This window comes from Alligator sinensis, unplaced genomic scaffold (genome assembly GCF_000455745.1).
Source record: "Alligator sinensis unplaced genomic scaffold, ASM45574v1 scaffold130_2, whole genome shotgun sequence".
Lineage (NCBI taxonomy): Eukaryota > Metazoa > Chordata > Crocodylia > Alligatoridae > Alligator > Alligator sinensis.
This window is the reverse complement of record NW_005841913.1, coordinates 1,507,146-1,531,412: the sequence shown is the minus strand read 5'-3', so window position 1 is coordinate 1,531,412 and position 24,267 is coordinate 1,507,146. Positions and strand designations below refer to the sequence as shown.

The window sequence follows — 24,267 nt, the reverse complement described above, 5'->3', positions numbered from 1 at the left end:
AAGAGTGTTATCATCGACGGTGATAATTGGTACTTGTAGAAATATGTTTGGGGAAATGTTTTAAAATAGCATTTAGTGTTTGTGGTGATATTGGTAATAAAGTAACCTAGAGTAACAAAGTAATCTGATACATAGGTTATACCAGCAAACATAAGGAAACTTGTATTTTGTATTTAGACTTTGTTGATGGCTCTTGTAATAAAGAAAGCTGCTTTTCTCGTTTTGCATTTTTTATCTATTTTTAATAAACAAGCGACTAAATGCAATTGGAATGGCATTAGAATAGGTAAAATCAATTGAGTGAAATTGATCCATGGTGTAATTCTGCTAACACTTGAGTGGTACCAAAGAGAAACCTGTCTTCATTAATGAGTTTTTTTGTGTTTATAGGCTGTTGCTTGTAGGTGGCTGTGAAACTGATGAAGATGGAGTGTCTAAAGCCACAAGCTGTGGGATATCTGCTTGGAGAGTTCTTTCAGGTTCTCCATACTATAAACAGGTCACTAGTTATGAAGATGACATTCGGATTGTAAGTACCTTTGGAGTAAATCTCTTTTTTCATAGATTTCGTAGACATTAGGGCTGGAAGGGACCTCGGAAGATCATCGAGTCCAGCCCCCTGCCCCAGGGGCAGGAAGTCAGCTGGGGTCACAGGATCCCAGCAAGATAAATGTCCAGTTGACTCTTAAAGGAGTCCAGAGTAGGTGCTTGCACCACCACTGGTGGCAGTCTGTTCCCGGCCTTGGGGGCTCAGACTGTAAAGAAGTTCTTCCTTATGTCCAACCTGAAATGGTCTTAGAGGAGTTTATGATTGTTTGACCTTGTCATCCTATGGGGCACTCTGGTGAACAGGCGTTCCCCCCAGATCCTGATGTGCACCCCTTAGATACTTATAGGCAGCCACCAGGTCTCCCCTGAGTCTTCGCTTTTCCAGGCTGAAGAGTCCCATAGCTCTCGGCCTCTCATCATAACACCTGTTTTCCTGCCCTCTGTTCATGCGCATGGCTCTCCTCTGGACTCTCTCAAGCTTCTCCACATCCTTTTTAAATTGTGGAGCCCAGAATTGGATGCAGTACTCCAGCTGCGGCCTCACCAAGGCTGAGTACAGTGGGAGGATGACATCCTGGGATTTGCTAGAGTAGCATCTATGGATGCAAGCCAGAGTTTTGCTCACTTTGCCGGCTGCAACATCACATTGGTAGCTCATATTCATCTTGTGGTCAATCGTGACCCCCAAGTCCCTTTCGGCCATGGTGCTAGCAAGCGTAGTGCTGCTGAGCCTATAAGCATGCTGCGGGTTTTTCTTCCCAAGGTGGAGTACCTTGCATTTTTCAGTGTTGAAGGCCATCAGGTTTTCATCTGCCCATTTTTCTGAGCCTGTCAAGGTCAGCCTGGATCACTATCCTGTTCTCGGGTCCGGATGCTTTACTCCAGAGTTTGGTGTCATCAGCAAACTTGACCAGTCCGCTTCCGACACCAATGTACATGTCATTAATGAAGACGTTGAAAAGAATAGGCCCAAGGATGGAGCCTTGGTGAACCCCACTGGTCACGGCGCACGACAATGATTGACTTCCATCAACTACCATTCTCTGGGTCCGACCTCAAAGCCAGTTCCCCAGCCAGCAGACTGTGATGTAGCTGAGGCTGCAGTTGGCCAGTTTTTCTATAAGACCATTGTGGGATACTAGATCGAAATCTGTTTTAAAATCAAGATATATGACGTCAATCTCTTCTCCCTTGTCCAGGTGATATGTCACCTGGTCATAGAAGGAGATGAGATTGGTCAGGCAAGACCTGCCTGCAACAAACCTGTGCTGGCTATCCCTCAGGAAATTGCCTTCAGCCAGTTTGTCAAGAATGGCTTCTTTGATTTTTTTTTTCCAAGATCTTCCCTGGGATAGAGGTCAGGCTGATGGGCCTGTAGTTTGCTGGATCCACTTTCCTCCCTTTTGTGAAGATAGGCACCACATTGGCCTTCTTCCAATCTTCGGGCACTTCACCTGAGCACCACGAGTTCTCGAAGATCTATGCCAGTGGCTGAGCTATGATGCTTGTCAGCTCCTTAAGTACCCTGGGGTGTAAGCTGTCTGGGCCAGCTGACTTAAAGGTGTCCAGCCTCTCAAGGTGTTCCTTCACATGGTCAACATTGATGAAGGGTAACAGTTCTCCTTCGTCCTGGCCGTACTGTACCGTATCGTATCGAGCAGGGCCATCCCTTGGGGCTGGTGAAAAACTGACGCAAAATACTCGTTAAGCGAGTTGGCTTTTTCCTGGGCATCAGTTGTCAGTTGACCCATATGGTTTAGCAGGGGTCCAACATTACCCTTGCTTTTCCTCCTGCTCCCTACATATCTAAAAAAGGACTTTTTTTGTCCTTGATACTTGGAGTTCAGTCGCAGCCTTGGCTTTCCTGGTTCGCTCCCTACAGGTCCGGGCCAGTGCAGAATACTCCTCCTTTGAGGTGGATCCCGTCCTCCATCCTTTATAGATCTTCCTTTTTAGATGTAGGAGGTACACTAGTTCCCTGCAGAGCCAAGGGGGGCTGCTGTGCCCTTTTGCTGCCTTTCCTCTGAGATGGGATGGATATTGCTTGAGCTTCCAGGATCGCTCCCTTGAGGAGCAGCCACTCTTCCTGAACTCCCCTTCCCTTTGGGTCATGGTCCCTTAGGACCTCGCCAACAAGCCTCCTGAGCTTGTCAAGGTCAGCTTTTCTGAAGTCGGGAACTTCTGTTTTGCTGCCTGACTTGCCTGCTTTACAGCGGATGGTGAAGGTGATCAGCTTATGGTTGCTGTCTCCCAGCTTCCCTTTGATCGTTAGGTTGCTGATTAAGTCAGCCCCGGTTGCCAGTACCAGGTTGAGCAGCGCTTTGCCTGTTGTCGGTCCATAGACTTCTTGTGTCAGATAGAGCTCATCCACGCATGTGAGGAAGCTTTGCGACCGTTTGGATGTGGCCGACTGCTCTTCCCACGAGATGTCATGGTAGTTGAAATTTCCCATGACAACCATGCACTGGGAGTGGGCAGCCTTAGCTAGTTCCTTGGCGAATTCCTGGTCAAGCTCTTGATCCTGGCTAGGAGGTCTGTAGTAGACTCCTACCATTGTCTCCTGTGCCTCGTTCACTGTGGATTTTGACCCAGAGAGTCTCCAATCATGCCCCATGGGTGCGAATGTCAGCTTGCAGGGATGGGTAGCCTTCCTTGACATAGAGAGCTAACTGCCCCGCCCCCCCCACCCCTTTTTTCCGCACGATCTCTCCTGTACAAGGTATAGCTGTCTATACCTGTGATCCAGTCATTGTTGTTTGACAGACAATCATTTGGGGGATACCTAATGGAAAACACTATATACATATCCTTTGAAGAAAAAAATGATTTTTTTCAGTGTTACCTAAGTATAGATACTTTTCTTTTAATATTAGTAATAAAGTCCAGGTTGTTCTATAGGAATATATTAACTCCATTTCATATGTTTTAGTGTTTACTTCTGTGTGAGAGACTTGGCATTTCTTTCTTTGAGTAGTGTTTTAAATCTATTATTTCATAGAATCATAGAAATTGAGGGTTGGAAGGGACCTCAGGAGATCATCTAGTCCAACCCCCTTCTCAAAGCAGAACCATCCCCAACTAGATCATCCCAGTAAAAGCTTTGTCTAGCTGGGTCTTAAAAACCCCCAAGGTTGGAAATTCCACAATTTCTTTGGGTAGCCTATTCCAGTGCTTTAATAGCCTCCTTGTGAGAGTTTTTCCTAATATCTGACCTAAACATCCCTTGCTGCAACTAGAGCTCATTGCTCCTTGTTCTGTCGTCTGCCACCACTGCGAACAGTCCAGCTCCATCCTTTTTCAACCCCCACTTTAGGTAGTTAGTTGAAGGCTGCTATTAAGTCCTGCCTTCAGTTTTCTCTTCTCCAGACTAAACAATCCCAGTTCCCTAGGCCTCTCCTCATAGGTCATGTGCCCCAGCCTCCTCACCATTTTCATTGCTCTCCACTGGACTCTCCAATTCACACCCTCTCTGTAGTTTGGGCCCCAGAACTGGACACAGCACTTCAGATATGGCCTCACCAGTGCCAAATAGAGGGGAATAATCTCTTCTCTCAATCTGCTGGCATCGCTCCTACTAATGCAGCCCACTGTGCCATTAGCCTTCTTGGCAATAAGGCCACACTGTTAGCTCATATTCAGCTTATTGTCCACTAAGCCCCAGGTCCTTTTCTGCAGAGTTTAGCCATTTGGTCTGTAGCCTGTAGCAGTGCATGGGATTCTTGTGTCCTAAGTGCAGTACTTGGCAATGATCCATAATGAACCTCATGAGATTTCTTTTGATCCAATCCTCCAATTAGTTTAGGACTCTCTGAATCCTAACCCTGATTGGTTTGGCAGTTGTTGATTCTTTCAGGTTTTCAAAGATAATGGCCAGCGCTTCTGCAGTCATATTGGCCATCTCCCTTAGCACTCTTGGGTGTGTCCAGTCTGCCCCCATTGATTTGTATACATCCAACTTTTCAAAGTAGTCTCTAACCCGTTCTTTTGCCACTGTTTGCTGCTTACCTCGTCCCCAAACTGTGATGCTGAGTGCAGGAGTCTGGGACCTGACCTTGCCTGTGAAGACTGAAGTGAAAAAAGCATTGAGCCCTTTGGCCTTTTCTGCATCATTTGTCACGAGGTTGCCTCCCCCATTCAGTAAAGGGACCCACGTTTTCCCTGATCTTCCCCTTGTTGCTGACATACTTGTAGAAACCCTTTTTGTAACCTTTCATGTCCCTTGCTAGCTGCAACTCCAGGTGCACTTTGACCTTCTTGATTTCATCCCTGCATGCCTGAGCCATACTCTTATACTTTTCCCTAGTTGTTTGTCCATGTTTGCACTTCTTGTAAGCTTCCTTTTTGTGTGTTAACTCACTGAAGAGTTCCCTGGTTAACCAAGGTGGTCTTCTGCCATACATGCTATTCTTCCTGTGCATTGGGATGATTAATTCCTGCACACTCAGTAAGGTTTCTTTAAAATATGACCCGCTCATCTTTTCCACTTCAGACTGCCCTCCCAGGGGATCCTGCCCATCAGTTCCCTGAGTGAGTTGAAATCCGCTTTTATGAAGTCCAGGGTCCTTACTCTGCTGTTCTCTATCCTTCCTTTCCTCAGGATCTTGAACTAAATGATCTCGTGGTTGCTACTGGCTCAGTTGCCATCCAGGTCTACATCCCCCACCAATTCTTCTCTCTGAGCAGCAGGTCAAGAAGAGTATGGGCCCTAGTTGGCCGCTCCAGCACTTCCACCAGGAAGTTGTCCCCAACACTCTCCAAAAACTTCCTAGATTGCCTTTACACTGCCGTATTGCCCTCCCACCGAATGGTAGGGTGATTTGAAGTCCCCCATGAGAACCAAGGCCGGTGATCAGGAAATTTCCACTAGCTGTTTGAAGAAAGTCTCATCCCCCTCATCCTCCGGTCTGGTGGTCTACAGCAGACACCCTCCACAACATCACTCTCGTTGCTCTCCCCTCTGACCGGAGCCCAGAGACTGTCAATAGGCCTGTCTCAAGTTTCATACTGGATCTCTCAGCAATCATGCTAGTCTTTTAGATAAAGCACAACTCCCCCTTTTCTTCTCTCCTGTTTGTCTTTCCTGTATTCTCATAGTATGTAGGAGTCTTAGAATATCCAGATATCTTTAATCTGAACATTTTGGAGAGATTCTAGGCTTGTTTTTCTCCCCCCAAAACATTTTGAAATAAGCTGTTTTTGTTATAAGCCTAATTCTGACTGATTTAAATCCTAATTTGGAGCAGAAATATATATTTTTGCGTACGCACGCACTCACGCACGCACACACACACACTCTCCCTCCCCACCTCGCCCTAGCATCACAAAAATCAGTTTATTTAAACTGGTGCAGTCTTCATATGCTCAAATCAGTTCACAATTAGATTGTATGATTTATCTTAGTTCACTAAGCCAATTTCAGTTGTGTCCAGTGAAAGTTTCTAACACGTCTTTTGTGTGATATCTGTTTACTGTTATAGTTTGGTATTAATTTAATCTTGAATTTACGGTTGTGTTTCCTGGATTGACATATATTCATCAAAATAATCCATAAATCAGCAGATGTCAGCTGTTGCAAATTTACATTTGCACTTTAATGCATGCTTAAAATAATTCTTATGAGCATTGTTTTAGCTGCTTCTTTTCGAGAACGTTGCAAAGTAATATATTCTTCTGTGATTGTTTCATTACTTTCTGGATTTGATTTAGTTTTCAATGCATAAATCAAAGATTGTCTTTAGTCTTACAGTATGTAATATACTTCTGTTTTTCCAGGCACAGAGAAGAGGATTATTAAAGATTAGGAATTTCAGATTTTATAGCAGACAGGGAACAGAAAAGGTAATAAATTCTTTCTCAACAATGTACTATAGTAACACTGTTGTTCATTTACATTTGGACTTGCTTGAGAGAGAAATGTAACTGATTTTATAATGATTTTTAACTTAGGTATCTTAAATTAAATTAAATGAAAGGATTTTATTTTAAATCGGGTAACTAGCATGATTTATCCAATTGACTTTTCACAGGCTTTATTTTACTGGCTGTCTCTTGCCCTGTCATTGATCTTGTTTTACTTCACTTTATTTGCTCTTGTTTCAAATATTACATGGAGTCATCAATCCTCCTCATGGAAGTATCAAGACTTTTCATATTGCATGGTATAAACAAGTCCAGTGATTTGTCACTTGCTCTTAAGTGCTACTTGTTAACCAAGATAGTAACAGTAGTATTTCTTTCTTTACTAATATTTATGATAGACATAACTTGTTAGGTAGATCTCTTTTTCCAAAAAGGACTGGCTCTGTTGACTGTGGTATCAAAGGATTGCATTGGTTAGCTAGAAAAATGCATAGTTTGAGTGGCAAATCTTTAATCTTTTAGTATTGTACTGAAGGAGCACTGTCCTCACTGAGATTCATATTGATAATACTTATTAAATCCTTATTAATAACACTTTGAGTTACTAACCTGGGAACATACGGAACGGTTTCAGTATTGCTCTCTAACTTTTGAATTTCTCTTGGGTTGGATAATGAAAATTCACAAATCAGTTTCACTTTTGTTTGCTTGTAGTTTCTAGTTGATGTCACAAAATGCTCTGCATTAAGTAATTTTGTCCATTCAGAATGTTTAAAATTGAGATGGATTTTAAACATAATGAGTTGCTTTTTTGGGGGGTTTTTTTGTTTGTTTTTTGGGTTTTTTTACACTAAAAAAAAAATTGCTGATTTACTACTTGGTTTTTGATTCGTTTACTTGGGTCATGTTCAAAGGAATTTGTCATAATCATAAGAACTAGAAAATGTTTTAAAATACATATGCTAAGACTGTCATGTAATGATCCTGAGAGCTGAGTTGTATCTCTCAAAGACTTATGACAAAATTGTAAGAATCGGCAATAGTGACTGAAGCTTCGAACTTTATAAAAGGATATGCTTTAAATAAAAATTATTTCCTTTAGAAATAATAATAAATGAAGAGCTTCCTATTGCCTTTGCCTTTTTCTTTTTTTTTCCTTTAATGTTTATGTTGGAAGAAGTTGAACATTTGCTTATAAGGGCAAAGTAAATCTTTCTTCATGAACATGGTGAAGGCTGGGCATGTAAGATTTTGGATTAATTGATATTAGGATGGAAGGAAATTTTACATTTATTGTTCCCAACTCTTCTGGGCTGGTAATTTCAGCTCTCAAATTAAGGAATTGGAAATATGTGGTTATATGTTGAAGAAGAAAGTGCAAACTGTTTTTACCTCAAAGGCTACTGCTAAATAGAACTGAAATCTATTTTAATGTCTTTCGTTTTGCCAGGACTAAATTTAAGAAGAGAAGTTTATTATTGTTCACTCATCTCTAGAAGTGTTAACACTGTTTTGGGGATTATGGCTTAAATATTTGAGAGAGATTTTGTTTTGACTAATGAGTGACTGGAAAAGCTATTTAATACTGTTGCCAAGGCTCAGCACTCCAGAAGCTTGCTGGTGGAGCCAGCTGTAGTCAAAATTTGATTCGTTCTGCTGCTAACTTAGATGACAGATTTTAAACGTGGTTTGCAAGTCTCTTGGAGCTTTCTGTACCCTTTTATTGTGGTTCCCTTAAGGGTAATGAACTGTTTGGCAGTATGTGATGGCTGTCCAAATGAGCAGCAAGTGGCACTGTTATATACTGGCTTTCAATATAGCCCCTAATGAAACATAATTGTCAAGAAAGGCAGGTGGTGTAGGATATTTTTTTGTAGATGTATCTTTTTCCAGACAGTTTCACAATCTTCTCTCTCTTCTTTTGTACACATCGTAATATATATAGAATGGAAACATGGGTGCAGTTAGCTTTGCCCTGTTCTGTTCTGGGAAATAGAAAGTCCCAGGTAGTAACATTACAGTCTGCTCCCACCTCCAGTGTTTAAGAATGTAGTGCGAGAAAACTGAAGACTGTTTAAGTGGGCAATATCCAGTAGCTTAGGTGCAAAGTGTGCGGGCCGTCTCCCGATCCCACCCTCGTCACCACGTGCGGACGGCGGGGAGCAATCGGGGCCCTTTTGTGCTACGCTCGGGCTGTGGCCAGCAGCCCGGGCACACTGGATCGGAGAGAACAGGCGACACGCTGGAATTAGGCACGGACGCGTAATGGTTGATTCAAGATTATTTACTTACACCGAAGATGGTCGCGGTGTAGGCTGGACAGTTTCCAGGCACAGCTCCGATTAAATCCTCATTTGAGGACTACGACAAGCTCGGTTCTCTCACGAAATTTGCTAGGCTCCGTGGATCCGTTTATTCACTCACCCACACGAAGTTTGCTAGGCTCCGTGGGTCCGGTTCTTTTGCGCGTGGGGAGGGATACGACTAGGAATCTATCGGCGACGGGGAGAGGCTAGAGGCTGATCAGACCCCTGTTGCCTGCTTGAAATGCGCTGGGTTCAATAGGCTCCGCAGCGCTTAGAGATCTTCACACAGCGTGAAGTCTCCTCCTCCTGGTGTTCGTGGAGTCCTCCCTTGTGGGGGCTCTCCTCGGAGTTCTCCAACTTTTCAAGTTCTCTCTCTCCAACTTGGGCGGAAACCACCCAAGCCTTTTATACGGCTAGCAAGCCAATCACTAGCCGCCACGTGTGAATAATTTCACGCAAGCCAATAATGGGGCTCAAATTAGCATACAAATGGTGGGAACTCTTTGCACCGAGCATTTCCTAGATGCAAAAGAAATGCACCATGCAAAGAAAGCTACAAATTGGCAGGAAATTCTCCCTTGAACCGGGGTTCTTTTTTACAGCAGAAAACTCCACCGTGCAAAGAAGCTGCAATTTAGCGGGAAAATAATTCAGTGGTGCCAAAGCACATACAAAAACAAAAATCACAACTTTGGGTTGTGACACACAGTTTAAATTATCTCTTTAATTCATAATTTTTAATGAAAATAGATTTTTGTTTTGGGCTTAAAGAATTCCTTCTATTTGCAATCAAAACCTTAGTACATGAGTACAGAAAATGAATCTGATTATTTGGTTTTCATGGGCCATATGAACGGAACTTAAACTTTAAGCTGTTTAAGTGTTTAAAAAAGGGAAAAGAACTAGTTAGACCAAGAATACTTTTGAAATATCATTTGGAAAACAAATAGAGGGATGTCTGTGCTGCCTCCATTGGAAATTCTGCCATAATCTGTGTCCCACCTGCACACTCCCATTCCAAAACTGAATCATTGCAATGGCTTTACAGCACCATTAAACATAAGCCCAGCTCCACTTGCGCGCTCTTTGTCTGCTACGTTTAGAGCTTCTCTGAGGTGGCTACCCACTACTCTGGGAGCAAGTGTGAGGAACTTGATTTAGTGGTTTTGGCCTGCACCCATGGAAGTGCCTTTGGGATGCAGCACAGAGGCAATCTGTATTTTCCCTTGGAAACAAGGTTTTAGATTTATGTAGCCCTAATAGTTTTTTTCTGTAAGTTTGTGTGTGTCCTTTTTTCAGTTATCCTTATCTTTATCCTCAGATTTTCATAAACATTTGAGCCTGTGATTCTTCTTTTTTTTGTAATGCTTGATGTTATGTCAGAATGAACTTCTTTTTGGAAATCTTTTTGAAATGAATTGGACTAGAACCAAGGGGTCTCGTAGTGTCATGTTGTTTATTCAGATTTTTGGATGGGGCTATTTTCAGAAGAGATGTAAGCATTTAGCAACCCAAGTTTGCCTGACTTTCACTGAAATTTAGGCTTGTGGACTCTAAGGGGCAGATCCCAGAAGGATGTTTAGACACCTAAATTCCTACTGATTTCAGTTGGAGTTGAGGCAAACATGTTTTTAGGTTTTTGCCCTAAGTATCTTCTAAAAATGGGACTCGGAAGCATAAGTATTTTAGCAGCATTTGCAAATGTTTTGCTGTGTCCAATAACAATTGCCAACAGCTTTGCCTACACATATAGAATACATATATATTGGTATTACAGGCTTTTCCCCAATGAAAGCTGTACATTATTGCAATTGCATTTTTGTTGGAGTTCATGAATCTTCAGAGATTACTTCTTCACATTACATTTATGCCTGGTCTTCAGTGCAGGAAAGATTCTGATTCGGAAGAGCCTACAGGAGTTCATGTTAAGTGCATAGTTTTAGCATATCAGTCTTGAGTTGTGTGTCTGTTGTTACAGAAAGATCTCCCCACCTCAAATTCACCCTCTGTAACCTAAGATGAAAGAACTCAGAATCTGTGTGGTTCTTGGTTCTTTTCCATGGTAACTGTAATACAGACCACCATACTAACAAATGATATATTGGCTATATTTGAGTGATTACTGTTGTACAGAAATTGATATTCTTAGGTAGGGTACAATGCCTTGTTGTATACAGTTTTTTTCTGGTAGTCTCCTTTAATTTTATAGCATAGCATATATAACTTTTAAAATAATTTTCAGTGTGACATGCTATTACCATATTTACTCAAATGTAAGATGAGTTTTTTTTTTCCCCTAATCATGGGGCGGGGGTGGAGAACCTCAAACTGGATATGTGTACTGGCCTGGGGCAGGTGGTGGTTTGGCTCTAGGTTTGGGGCTGAAGTCTAAGCTGAGTCGCTGCCTGGCTTGGGCTTGGATGGCTTATATTCACTCAGCTGCTCTTTTCCTCTTTACCTTCTACTTACCTGCTGCAGGGGGACAGATGAGGTGGGCGATGCAGGCTGCAGGAGGGCAGGGGGGCAGGGACTTGAGGGGGCAAGCACAGTAATGCAGAGGCAGGTGGCAGGGGGTGCATGGCAGGAGAGAGGCAGCAGGGATTGTTGCGGGGGGGGCAAGGGACAGGGGTCCTTCACCCCTGCTACTGTTTTCCCTGCCATAGCAGTTGTGGGGGCCAATTTAAGATGACCGTCCACTAATTAGATTTTATACATGGATAATTACAGCAAACTTATAATTTCTGTATATAGAATCTAATTATTGGGCAGGGGGGGGGTTCATCTTAATTTCAAAGTTGTCTTGGACTCAGGTAAGTACAGTAGATTGTTATAATTGTAAGCGCTTGCACAGATATGTGGTCTGGAGGTTGTCAGGGTGAGGAAAAAGTTATCATTGAGCTGAATTTAGCCTTTTCTTTATTGTAACTTTTGCTGGTAAAATGTTGGGCAGGATGGCGTTTTCAAGATGAGCCTTTCCCCTGATGGAACTCTTCTAGCAGCTATTCACTTTTCTGGAAAATTGACCATCTGGACTCTTCCATCCCTGAAACTGCAAGGAGAATGGGATCAAAGTTACCAGGTACACAGGTGTTTACGAAAAATAAATATTTTAAACCTCATGAGTTTAGCTCTTCTAGGGAATGAGAGAAGGTGTAGGTTCCTGTTGTCTTAGGTACTGATATTTTTTTTTGCTTCCTCTTTTGATTGACAAGGGTACCCTAAACTGCTATTGCACCACTTTTTGTCATCCCTTAAGTAAAAGTCTTCAAGTTGAAAAAAATGGTGCAGCATAAGAACCGGTTGGGAGTGTTAATGAATAATATGCAAGTTTATGAAGCTGTAGATGGGAAAAGAGTAAGCGCACAAATGCAGGAAAATTGCAATCCATCAAGCATCTGTCAGAAATTATTGAGATGTATTTGATACTGTTTAGGGCAAGGGGTGGGCCAGATCACCTGAAGGTCCCTTCCTGCTCCATTTTCTGTGAAACCTTGGTTCAAAATACAGACCAGGCCAAGGCAGAGCTTTTCAAGTTTGAGTTTGTGGCCCCCAAGTGATGAAGTGAATTAATGCATTAACCTTTTATCCTTGCTTAATTATCCTCTCTCAGGTTAATGCTCTGCTAAGGTTTGCCGTGTAACTGATGGCATCAGCAAGCCACATGTTTTTCTGTGCTGTCTTCTGAGTTGCATAAAGATGAAATTTGGTGCATTAAAGTGGCTCAGATTTGTAGCATGTTACTTTTGAGTCTGTGCAGTAGTTCTAGTCTCTGGACGACTGGGTTTCTTGCTGAAAATGCTGACGAAACCCTTTTCTACTTCATTCAGGTAGTACAGGGTTCATTAATGATGTAAAGCTATTTGCTTGCTATTTTAAAAGGGGCAGATACAGAACCATGAACATGCCTCTCCAAGTTCTTAATTTTGTTTTTATGGAAAACCCTTGAGAATTAAGATTGAAAGGTTTTCCCTTCCTTACCAAGTATTGTGTGTAGTTTGTGCATACTTTTTCATACTCTTCACCAAACTCGGTGTACTCTGTCCACCTAGCTTTTGAAACCTGAATTCCCTTTGAGATATGTTTGACTCAACATTTTTTCTGACGCCATCCTTGGCAGTGGTGTTGTTCTTTTGCTTAGTGACATGTAGTTCATAAATTGAAATGATTGCATACTGTACATCCATCTTATGTGGCATTTTGGCAAATTGACTGGATTATTTAGTTTTTGAACAGTGTCCTGCTATCTTGAAACATGATGTTGGATTGAGGCCATACTTTGTAACCAGTCAAACAGGGTGCTTCATGACACACAAATAGGAAGACTCAGTGTTCATGTTCCCTGCCTAAATATAAATATGTATCTGCACATTTTCATTGATATTTTGGGAATAAGTGTGTTTTTCTGATTAGTTCATTATAAGGTTATTTTAGTTATAACTGTTTCTGTTTTCTTAGTCTTCAAAGTTTAGGTTGGGTATTGATGCATGAATTCCTATCCCATGATACTATTTTGTCTAGCACCATTTTTTGTTACTTAGACTCTTTACTCCCAACCTGTTGCCCAGTCATTAGGAATTCCAAAATTAAAATTATTTCTTCCTTTAATCTTTTCTTTTGCGAGATGACTTAGATGCAAAAAAGCGGAGGTATTTAAGTGAAATACATCCAACTGTTCTCCCAATCTGTTGACCTCTGTTACGATCCATGAGTTGCACAGCAGGCATCACAGTCTAATGCAGAGCTATATTTTAGGTCTTATGATATGTAAATGCAGACTTTAATTTTTATTAACCCTTCAGTGCTTTCCTCATTGTCTGTATATATGTGGGCATTATGAAAGTCAGTTCCAGTCAGGCCTCCAAAAACTTAGTCATCTATGCAAGAAAGCTTATTTGGCTTTGTCTTAACAAGGTTTCTAAGTATGAGAAGGGGTTAGAGGTTCATAAAACATTCAAAAGATGATGCTTATACTCGAAGCTTATCATAGTGTCAGAGTGAATCAAAATGTTCAGGCCTGCCATTGTGTTTTAACTGACATACCATGGTTCTTGCCTAGCAGATGCATATTTATGACTGCAATGACCAGAGCCCATCCTTTATTTTTCATTGCTGACATTTTAAGAAGTCATATCTAGTTAGGACTTACTGGTTGAGAAAGGTAGTTTTAAGTCACAGAAGACTAGCTCTTTAGCAAATGTGTTCACATTTTTAAGAGAGAATATGCTTGTAGTCCTTGCACATAAGAGCTACATGAGAAATAGAGGTTTTGCCTGAGGATTTTTACTGCAAGTTTCTTACTTCTAAAGCCAGTGGAAACATTTGCTTTTGTAGCTGTGTTTTCAGTGTTTTCTGTATTGCCCAGTAGATGATGATTATAATACACCCAATTTGAGTAGTGCAATGCATGTTTTGAAACTTAATTTTTAGTGTACATCATTTGGAATTCAATGCTAATGCATATTTGCAGGACACATTTTAGTAATAAATATGGCTGCCACCTATTTTGCATAGAGCTCTTTTGGTTTTATATGGTATAGCTAAAAAAATATGCTTTTAGTTATTAGTGAGAAAGGAGAGAGAGAGAGAGAGGGAAGAAGAGAAAACCTTTCCACTGTACTAAAATTGGACACAGTCTGTTTTTCAGGTGTTAGAGCTACATACTGTTCCTTCTTTGGACTGCAAATTCCTTGGGGCTAGGACTGATGTTTTCTGTATCAGCACAGTTATGTACAGTCATACTACTCTGTAAATAATAAAGGCTGTATTTCTTTCATGTGTCAGGTGACTTGCGATACTGTACACAGAGTGATTTATTGGCACACTTACAGTATGTTCTTTCCAAGATAAGGACAAAAAAATCTATTGCAATGCCCAAGGGAAGGAGTGACAGGTGCAGAGGTCATTAAATATTGTTGATATCGTTGATTCTTCTGGTATTCCCTTTACCTTTATAAAGGTAACCTGACTGTAACATGATCCTGTGCTCACCTAATATTCAGCAATGCCGAACGTATTTACTCAGGTGAGGGAGACCTGCATTTTAAGTCTATAACAAATAGTTGCACATTTTTAGACTAAAGGTGAAATAAACAACTTGGACATCTGTACTTTGGGAGAAGTGAGATTAGTGACATTAGGAATTTCTGGATCTGAGAAATTAGTTGGAGCTGATTGTCCTTAAATGTTGCCCATATTAGAGAGTCATTGGGTTTTCTGCAGGTGCATTCTCATTTCCAATTCTCAGTTAACAAAGGCAGGATACTGGATTGGGTGGACCAGTGGTCTGATCCAGTATGACAATTCCTATCTTCTTAAGCATAGTGTTTTCAGCTGTGTCCAGTTTGTACATCTGATCTAGTAAAGGAGGTTTTAATTTTAATACCAGGGAATATTTGGATTTATATGAATGTGGTCTCAGTACTAACAGAGTAATTTGGGAATGGGAAAATTGAATATATTATTCTCTATTAAAGGCCTAAATATAAAATAAAAAAGGGGAAGTGTGTGTGTAGATTATGGCTTATAAATATATTTAATATAACAATCTTCACATTATTTTAGCCAGGTTATGATGAGATCAACCCTGCATGGAGTCTTTCTGTTGAGAAAAGGAAAAAAATTAAAGGTTGGTGGTTTAGACAAACTATTATTTTAAATGTTGGTGTAGTTTAAAAAATTATGCCAGCCACTTAAAGAATGTAAAAGAGCTTAATTAAAATCTTATCTAGGGTAGTTGGCAATCCTTTAGGTCTCCCTTGAATTTATAGTTCATCCCAACTAATGAAAGTCACAATGTAAGAGTGTTAAAATTCTCTATTAAGAATACGTTGCAGCTGAAATATTCTTTACCTATGGTCACGGTTCATAAAGGGCTGATTCATTCATTACTGATAATAAGGTAATAGCTCTATATTGTAGAAATTTGCAGATCTCACTTGAAGGCTAATTGAAGTTTAGAATGCTAACTGTATTTTTCTACCATTCATTTTTCTACCATTTTACTATGGTAAAAGGTAGAAATAACTTAAACCACTAAAGAGGTCAGATTCTTGGATAAATAGGTCTTCTTGTGGTTCTGGAGTGTCTCTTTTTAGTTGATAATGTTAGTTAATGAACTTCTGTCTAAAAAACATTCTTAATGACCTAATTTACACAAAACTGTGCACTGTATGAATCAATGAAGACTTATATAAGTGTGTATCATAGGGTCATTTAAAAATAGGACTAGAAGAGACTTCAAGAGGTCTCCTAATTGCACCCCCTTGCTCAAGACAGGTTTATCTTTGTTTAACCATTTCCCATTCTAGACAAATGTGTCCCCATCTGCATTAAAAAACCTCTAGTGATGGAGATTGCATAACCTCTCTTGGTAATCTACTGCAGTGCTGAATTACCCTCACAGTTGGAAAGCTCTTTCAGATATACTGTTTACTTTTACCTTGTTGCAACCTGCATCCGGCAGGGTTTTATTTCAGTGTAATTAATGTTTGCCCCTGAAAGGTTTCTAAATATGCTTGGGCCATGAATAGGTGTTCTTTTCTCCTCTTGAGACATTCCACCACTAGTGATCTTTGAGAGAAGGAGCATAGAGGTGTTGTTGTGTTCATCCTATAGTTGCCCCCTCTCTCTTGCTGTGTGTCCCTTCCCCAGACCAGGTTAATCTGGTCTGAGGAAGGCATGGGCAGCAGTAGCTGCTCCATTCCTACCAGACCCTGGGGGGCATGGAGTGGCAGGGGAAAGCCTGCCTGTGCCTTCCCCAGACTGAGGTCTGGGAGCAGTATGGAGGATTTCTGCTCCACTCATGGCCTCCAAGAGGGGAGAGAGCAGCAAGGCAAAGCCCCTAACCTGGGTACTGCCTGTGCCTGCCTTGTGGAAGAGGGAGGGAGCAGTGGTAGATGCATCCTTCCCCTTTTGGATCAGTTTGGGAGGGAAGGAGGAGAGCAGGGCAATGCCCATTACCCAAGCTGGGTGATACCTAATTTGGGAAAGCTCAGGGAGCATTGCCCTATTCCTTCACTCCTGGTGTGGACTGGGTAGGGGGTTGTACAAGTGTTCATTCACAGGTGAATAAGGGAGGTCTTCCATGTTGACACTGGGAAGATCTTTTTTTCCTGAAATGTGCATGCTTTCAGGAAGAATTGAGTCAACACATGTATACTCATAGTTTGGATGACACGTGATGACTTTATACCCTTGCAGCTGGCATCTGACTACAGAAGCAAATAGCTTCTGACAAAATGGAATTATGCTTATAAATAGCTTCTAAGTTCCTTCTTTGTAACTACTTTTTCCTGGGGCGGGGGGTGGTTCTCTAGATGCTCTATTTTCAGTTGTGACCTACCCTCTGGTTTGATGCAACTTCTGGATCCAATCAATAGTCTGTATGCATTTGCCAAAGAGATTTTCTCAAACCTAGCCTGAGGAACACTGAACCAAACTTAAATGTTTAAACCCTGTCATGCTCTGTGCAAGTAAATTGGTTTGCTGTAGATTTTTTTTTCAGGCAATATTTAAAAAGTAATGGAGTTGCATCAATAGCTGTAATTATTCAGCTTCCTTTTAGATAATATGGAGGTGACTTTAATTAAAATATCATTGCTATAAAATAGAAACTTAGTGAGGCGAAGTTGTATGTGAGACTGATGGGGTATGTTCATTAAGTTGGATCATCAAATGAAATCTCTTAAATAATTGAAGTCCATTCAGCCTTTGTTTTGCTTTTAAGATTGGGTTTCGTTTATTTATTTATTTGCCTCTTCTTCCTTTAGATAAAGAATCCTATTATCCACTGATAGATGTAAACTGGTGGGCAGAAAATGCTGTGATACTGGCTCGTTGCTCTGGTGCTTTGACAGTGTCATCTGTGAAAACATTAAAAAACCTATTGGGGAAATCATGTGAATGGTTTGAAAGTTCTCCGCAGGTCACTTCTACTCATGATGGAGGATTTCTAAGCTTGGAGGTAATAAAGTACTCTTCAGTATTTTCAGTATATTTATTGGAGTAAAATAAATCCTTCCACATTTTTGTTTTCTTTCTGTGCACGACCCAACGTTCTAGCTGAAGATAATCTTTCCCACCCCAACAGCAAATTCTTTAATGAAATCTTGTACAGTATTACAATTTCACTGCTTTTACAAAGAGTGAAGAGTGATACAGCATGGATTTTGAAGGTCTGTCTATCCTAAATAGTGAAAGATAAGCATTTTTCAAATGATCAAAATAGCTCTAGATCCATGCTTGAATTGCATGCTTCTTTTATTCTTCAATATTCATAAAGGCTTAGGGAACTTAAAAAAAATCAGGGGGTATTCAGCTGCACACCTGCTTTTTCAAAGGTCTGGGACACCCTGAGCCTGACATTAGGGTACCTTTCCTTGGAAAATTGCTGGGACTCAGCATCTTAAAAAGCCTTGCCCTGAAGTCTCATCAGGACTGCAGTGCAAAGGCAGCAAACGTGTCAGTGCCAGCAATCAGCAATTGTCAGCATTGGGGCAGCCTCCGGGGTGGTTCTAGACTAGGCATTGCCCAGATCCTAATGCTGAAAATCAGCTGATTGTTAGCATTGGGATGTTGGGGGATGCCACTCGCTCAAATTATGGTGTCATAGAAACCAGTCAAAAACAGATTCCGCATATTTTTGTGGCTGGTTTGCCTTTTTATGTCTCCATTAATTCAAAGAATGTCTTTCATGCCATAACTTTTAATGTGTTCCAGGAGCCTCTAACACTTACTGAAACAAGCTTAAATTTGCAATAGTTTTCTATAGTTGTATTGTTACAAAAGCTTGCCCATATAATGATTATATCATAAAAGCATATATGGATATAATTTGATATTAATTTTACCCTAATTGATTGATGTAGTCTGTACCTTAATTTGTAGTAGATTTCCTGATTGTTTAGTTTGTTTAGATACTTTAATTTTGTGCTATTTTTAAAGAAACAACTTCTCAAATTATTGTAATTCAGAGCAAGAAAAATCTAATCTCTAATCCTTTTTCGATCTGTGATATGTTCAGTAACAAGAGAGTTTTCGAGTGGTACTGCAGGCCGAGTGCAGCTAATGACTGGATGTATTAAATATTGTGTGAAAAATGCTGCAAATCTCCTTCCTTTTTCTGAAATGAAACTTTAATTTACCTAGTAGTCTGCTATATAAGGGAGATGTTTTAAAGTAAAGAATAAAATTGTCCTTTCTCTTTAAAGAAAAGAAGCTACCAGCTAGCTGCACAAAGTGTTCTTTTAAGGTTTTTTTCCCCCCCAATGATTTTAAAGTATGGTAGAAAAGCCTGTACCCCAGAATTGTTCTGCAGAACCGTTTCGTTTCACTTTGTTTCTTTGCTTTGCCTGCAAAACTGTTATAGCATGTCCTGAAGTAGGCCTTTAGACTACATTATTATGCTTTTAATTTTTATCAAATGTATTGCTAATGCTTGGCTCAGAACAATGTGATCACATTATAATCCAAAAAAGCTTGTATGTCTATGAAATCATATTTCTGTGGAAATTTTTTATCTTTGGGGTATTCCATTAATTTGATTTGAGAGAACCTTAGTATGCTGATAGACATTCCAAAAATAAATGTATCTTTTTAAGTTTGCATACTACTTAACTTAGTCTTAGCCACCCTGATTTTTCTGTATTTAAAACAGTTGTGGATTGCTGCATAGTTCTATCAAGTATTGAATGGTTAGGATACAAAGGGTCTCATTGATAGTCCCTTGAGATTAATGGAGATCTTCCCATCCACTTGTTTTGTCAATGGGACCTGGTGATCTAACAGTGCTTCCAGAACTCTAAAACACAGGTACAAAACTAAGGTTTTAAAGGTATGCGTGTCCACAGAAGAGGAATAGCATCTCTCACAAAATTTGAGCAAAGTAGCAGCTGTATATTGCCCTGCTTATTCTTTGTTTTTTACATAGTGTGAGATAAAACTGGTTTCAAAGAGGTTACGTTTGGAAAGCAGGCCTGGGGATGAAGATGAGGGTGAAGATGACTCTGACCCGGATGACGGAATTTCTGCTAAGGCCAGGTACTTTGGTTACCTGAAACAAGGCCTGTACTTTGTGACAGAAATGGAACGTTTCGCTCCTCCGCGGAAACGTCCACGAACTATTACAAAGAATTACCGTCTTGTAAGTTTGAGATCTACAACTCCAGAGGAGCTCTATCAGAGAAAGGTGAGCATGTGGAAAAGGTAAAGCCAAAGAGTAACATTCATGAAGTATATTTTCCTTTGGTTTGAAAGACCATCTTTCTGTTAACTCTTTTCCTCTATTCCTAAAATAATCTAGTTGTGTGTCTCTGTTTGTATGAGACTGTCTGTGGTGTCTATATAACCTTAAGGCTCATTTTTAAAACTGTGAAAACAGAGAATCTGAATTACTGTATTTTAAATGTGAAGTTTTTTAAAGATCATTGAGAAGAAAATATTTGACCTACATGAGACCAGTGAATGATAGTAAGCACCATCACTTGAGAAGCTTAGAAGTTGAGAGAACCTTTACAGATATGTAAATGAAACCACCCAGTATTCTAACTTAGGCTATGTCTTCACTAACCTACTTTTGGTGATAAACGGTAGCAGGTACCGCTAAGCTGCCTGAGTGCATGCACACCTGTGCATTGTTGGTGATTCCATGTGGCTCTGCTACAGCAGCTGGACCTTTCAAGTGCAAAGTAAATGTTAGGAACATGCTCACTGGAATAGATCACAGTAGCTGGCTGAAGGCACAGCTGTTGGGTGGTGGCAGAAGTCTTGTTTTGCTTGACATCAGAGCAATAACTCAGCCCTGGAAGATCTGAGGGTTCTGCCACTGGAGAATGGCTTTGAGTGTGTGCATATTCAGGTTTGCTGGCAGGAAGACCATACTGTATAGCTCTTCATTAGGACCCGTGCTACAATACCCTCTGTATCCACTGTGCTTACCTGGTGGAGCTAACTGAATTCAAGTATCTCTTCTTTTTTTGGCGTCCATGACCTTTAGAATACAGTGACAGTATTGCCTTCTTAAAGCAAATGGTACATTGTTGTTTAACAGTAGGAACAAAGCATTTGAAGGTGGGGAGAAAAGGCTTTAAAACCATCCACACACATGTCTGTCTTGCCTATAGGCTTACCTAATGGTAACCTGGCCAAGCCTGTTTTTTACACCCTAATTGGTGTCTGTCACATTGGTTCAACTGAGCCTTACTCTTGCAAGTGTGTTAGTCTTTTAATGAGCCACAGTGTATTTGATATTTGAGGTACATGGAACTTTTCCTGTCCTACTGCAAGTGTCTGTGGAGAACTAGCTTTTTTAGTCATGCTTTTTCTTTCGTATTTAATTGTCCTGTCTTTCTGTTAAAGTATCGTATTTTCTCACATACACTGTTTTCCCCCAAAATCAGACCCCCACAAACTGGGGTGTATGTTTTAAGCAGGGAAGTGCTTTCTTTTGCTAGGAAGCACACCTGAAGACATGGTGCCTATCATGCAGCTGCCAAAATGGCTCTCAAGATGGAAGAGTCCTGTGTTAACCCTCTCATAGCTATAGGCTACATACATGTGTTCAGTTTCTTCTGGGAGAGTTGCTGCTTTTCTAGCATACACCATAAGTGTACAAATATTCAGGATTTTTCTCCCAGAGCAGAAATGGTTGCTACAGGAGGAAAATAACTTGGGAAAAAACAGGGTTAATTGACTCTCCTGGGAGTTTCTGTACCTGTTGTCTTCTGAGAGAAGTCACAGCATAATCTTCCAGCTTCCCAGGGTGCCTTGACCCCTCTCCCTCCCTATCCCCCAGTGACACAGTGTATTGCTCACTGGACAGTGCTGCTCCAGAGCAAAACAGACTCACTTCACAACCTCACATTGTGCTTCCAGAAGACTCTGATCATTGTGGGACAGCCAATGAGGGCTGCCCTATGCACTGCTACCATTTGTTACCAGGCAGACTTGGGAACCTGCAGAGCAAGCTGAGATGTATGCATAGGGGCCCTCTGGCTGCACAGCATCAGCCCTGCCAGCTTCTTGCTCTTCAGTGGCTCTGCATTCAAATGTCTGTTCAGGTGTCTCTGGGTAAATTTTTCTATCATGAGAATAGACCTAGGAGAATGCTTCCAGATTATTTGAACATGTGTACACAGCCTCTAGGTATGGCTAAGCAATATATTTTGTGACTGAAGCAGCGACTTGCTTATAGCATCTTGATGAGGCTTGTGATTTGAAAACAACAGCGTACAACAGGAATTTATATAAAGAATTACTTACAGTAAAGAGCTAACAATCTTGCTACTGCCCATGTCAGTATCTGGGACCTAGTCTTGTGTGACATAGAGTAAGACCTCTTGGAAACATACTGTCCAGGAATTGTGTCATCCAAGGAGAGTCTGGGTGAGGCATTTGGTACCAGGAACTTCCTGGACAGGCTGTGTTCCCAGAAGCACTAACCCTGTCATACAGTTGGCTGTGACTCTGGAAACATCTTTTTCCCTGTATATTCTGTCTTCCAAGATCAAGGTGTATGTATTTTGTTTTTTTTGGGGGGGGGGGGGGGTGTTGTTGTGCATGAGAAAATATGGTAAATTCTTTATATATGTAAACTTCTGGATAACTGAGTCAACATAGAAAATGAATAACTAAACATATCTGTACCCATCGCTCATGCTTATTTTCATGTCCTTTGATTTAGATTGATAATGAAGAATATGGAGAAGCTTTATCTTTGGCTCAAACATATGGCCTTGATTCTGATCTTGTATATCAAAGACAGTGGAGGAAATCAACTGTAAATATTGCTTCTATTCAAGACTACCTGGTATGTTTTTTAAATTGAAGGGTATTATTTTATCTTGTCTTTGAGGATGTATTTCACATGATATGTAAGGGACTGAACTTGTAAATTAACGAAGGGCTTGATCTGAAACTCCCAAGTCGATGAAAATCTTCCCTTTGTTTGTCACTGTAAGTTCACATAAAATAGTTTTTAGTTCTTTGTTATCAATATTTCAGCAATTGGGTTTTAACAGGCGAAGAAAGCAAATATAGTTAATGATAGCTCTTAAGAAATATTGCCTTCTCCCCCTCTCCCTCTAATCCATGTAAGAAAGGGAAAGTTTAAAAAACCTTGGATTTAGTCTCACACAGCTATAGCATCACAATACGATTCAGTATGTTTCCTGGATCTGGAAGCAGAAAATGCTTTTATGTTCTCTTGTGCACTTAGTAGAAAAAAATGACCATATCATGGGATCATTCGCATATGAACCTTAGATCATTTGAAAATGTAAATGCTGGTGCTGGATTAGTTTTAATGGCGATTGCAAAATAAACCTGTACTGGTAACTCTTCTCTTTTGAACTGTTAATTAATCGCAGATTTCCTATCAAAATACTTCATAATGTAGTATCTCATCTGCATATTATGAAATAATACTTTGTGGGTGTGGGTGCGTATAATACTTCGATTGGTTTAAATGTGGTTTAAACCTGATAGTGAGATGGATATATACAATCCTGTTAAGCCAGTTTAAAGCCAGCTGGAATAGTTCAAAAGTGTACTTGTATAATCAAGCACTGTTTTGAACCAGTTCACTGTTCCTCAACAGCCCCTCCTCCCCCACTGCTGTAGCTGGTTGCTTTGGTTTGCAGCCAGAGCTCTACTGTTCCCCTTTTCCTCCTTTGTCAGTACATTTTATCAGTGAGTGACCTTGCACTGCTTGTTCAGTAAAAGCTGTTTTTTGTTTTGTTTTTTTTTAACAACCAGCTGTATCCTCTCTCTTTACTTGACCACAGCCACCCATTATGTACCCTGTCCCTCCCCCCAACCCCATAGGATCCAAACATATGCTTTCCACCCTCCCCCTCCATCCCCGTCCAAGTCAGGCAAGCATGTTGCAGGTTATTGAAGTTTAACTCATGTTTAGGAGAGAATGGGAATCAGAAAAGTAAAAGTGCCCCCAGCTACAGGTCAGCCACTGCCTGGGATCCCCAAAGCATGGGTGCAAGCACTTCCCCTCCCTCCACTTGTCTGCTTTGAAGCATACTGGGCTGAGTACTCACTCCCATCCATTGGTGTCAAAGCCACAGTTCATGCATGTATGAACCAGTTCCAAACCAGTGACACTTTGAAGCAGTTCAGTTGGTAAGTATGTCTGTACCCCATTCCATAACAAGTGTTAGCTGGTTCCTGATCATCAAGAGGGACCCTGATTTTCTCTGTTTAAAACTGCTAAATTCTCTGATTAAAACCCCCAAATCCGTTTTTTCCTGTGATTAAAATGAAACCTCACTACATACGCATGCGCACTCATGTGTGTGTGAGAGCCTTAGTCTGTCTGTCTATCTGTCTGCAGTGCTTTATTCACACTGTGATTGGTTGTATGAAACAACCAATCAGAGTGCTCCAAGAGTGTTTGGGACAGGAGACAGCGGCAGCAGCATGCCGCCATGATGATGGCAATGGAGCAGACAGAGATGGGGAGTGAGGCCAGCAGTTTTGACCTCACCCCTCCCCCTGGCCTGAGGCAGTGGCTGGCATTAGCCCCCTGCCCTGCCCTGCTGCTTGG

General features: G+C 40.9%; 1 protein-coding gene across 1 annotated transcript in view; it reads left to right on the top strand.

The window, feature by feature from the left end:
• Positions 1–24,267, top strand: part of NBAS (neuroblastoma amplified sequence) — a 383,345-nt gene that overhangs the window by 49,625 nt on the left and 309,453 nt on the right. The window contains exons 10-16 of the mRNA XM_025198082.1: positions 391–529; positions 6,322–6,387; positions 11,665–11,793; positions 15,276–15,339; positions 17,483–17,676; positions 19,642–19,899; positions 22,393–22,518. Coding sequence (XP_025053867.1) covers positions 391–529; positions 6,322–6,387; positions 11,665–11,793; positions 15,276–15,339; positions 17,483–17,676; positions 19,642–19,899; positions 22,393–22,518 — 976 coding nt within the window. The remainder of the gene's footprint in view (positions 1–390; positions 530–6,321; positions 6,388–11,664; positions 11,794–15,275; positions 15,340–17,482; positions 17,677–19,641; positions 19,900–22,392; positions 22,519–24,267) is intronic.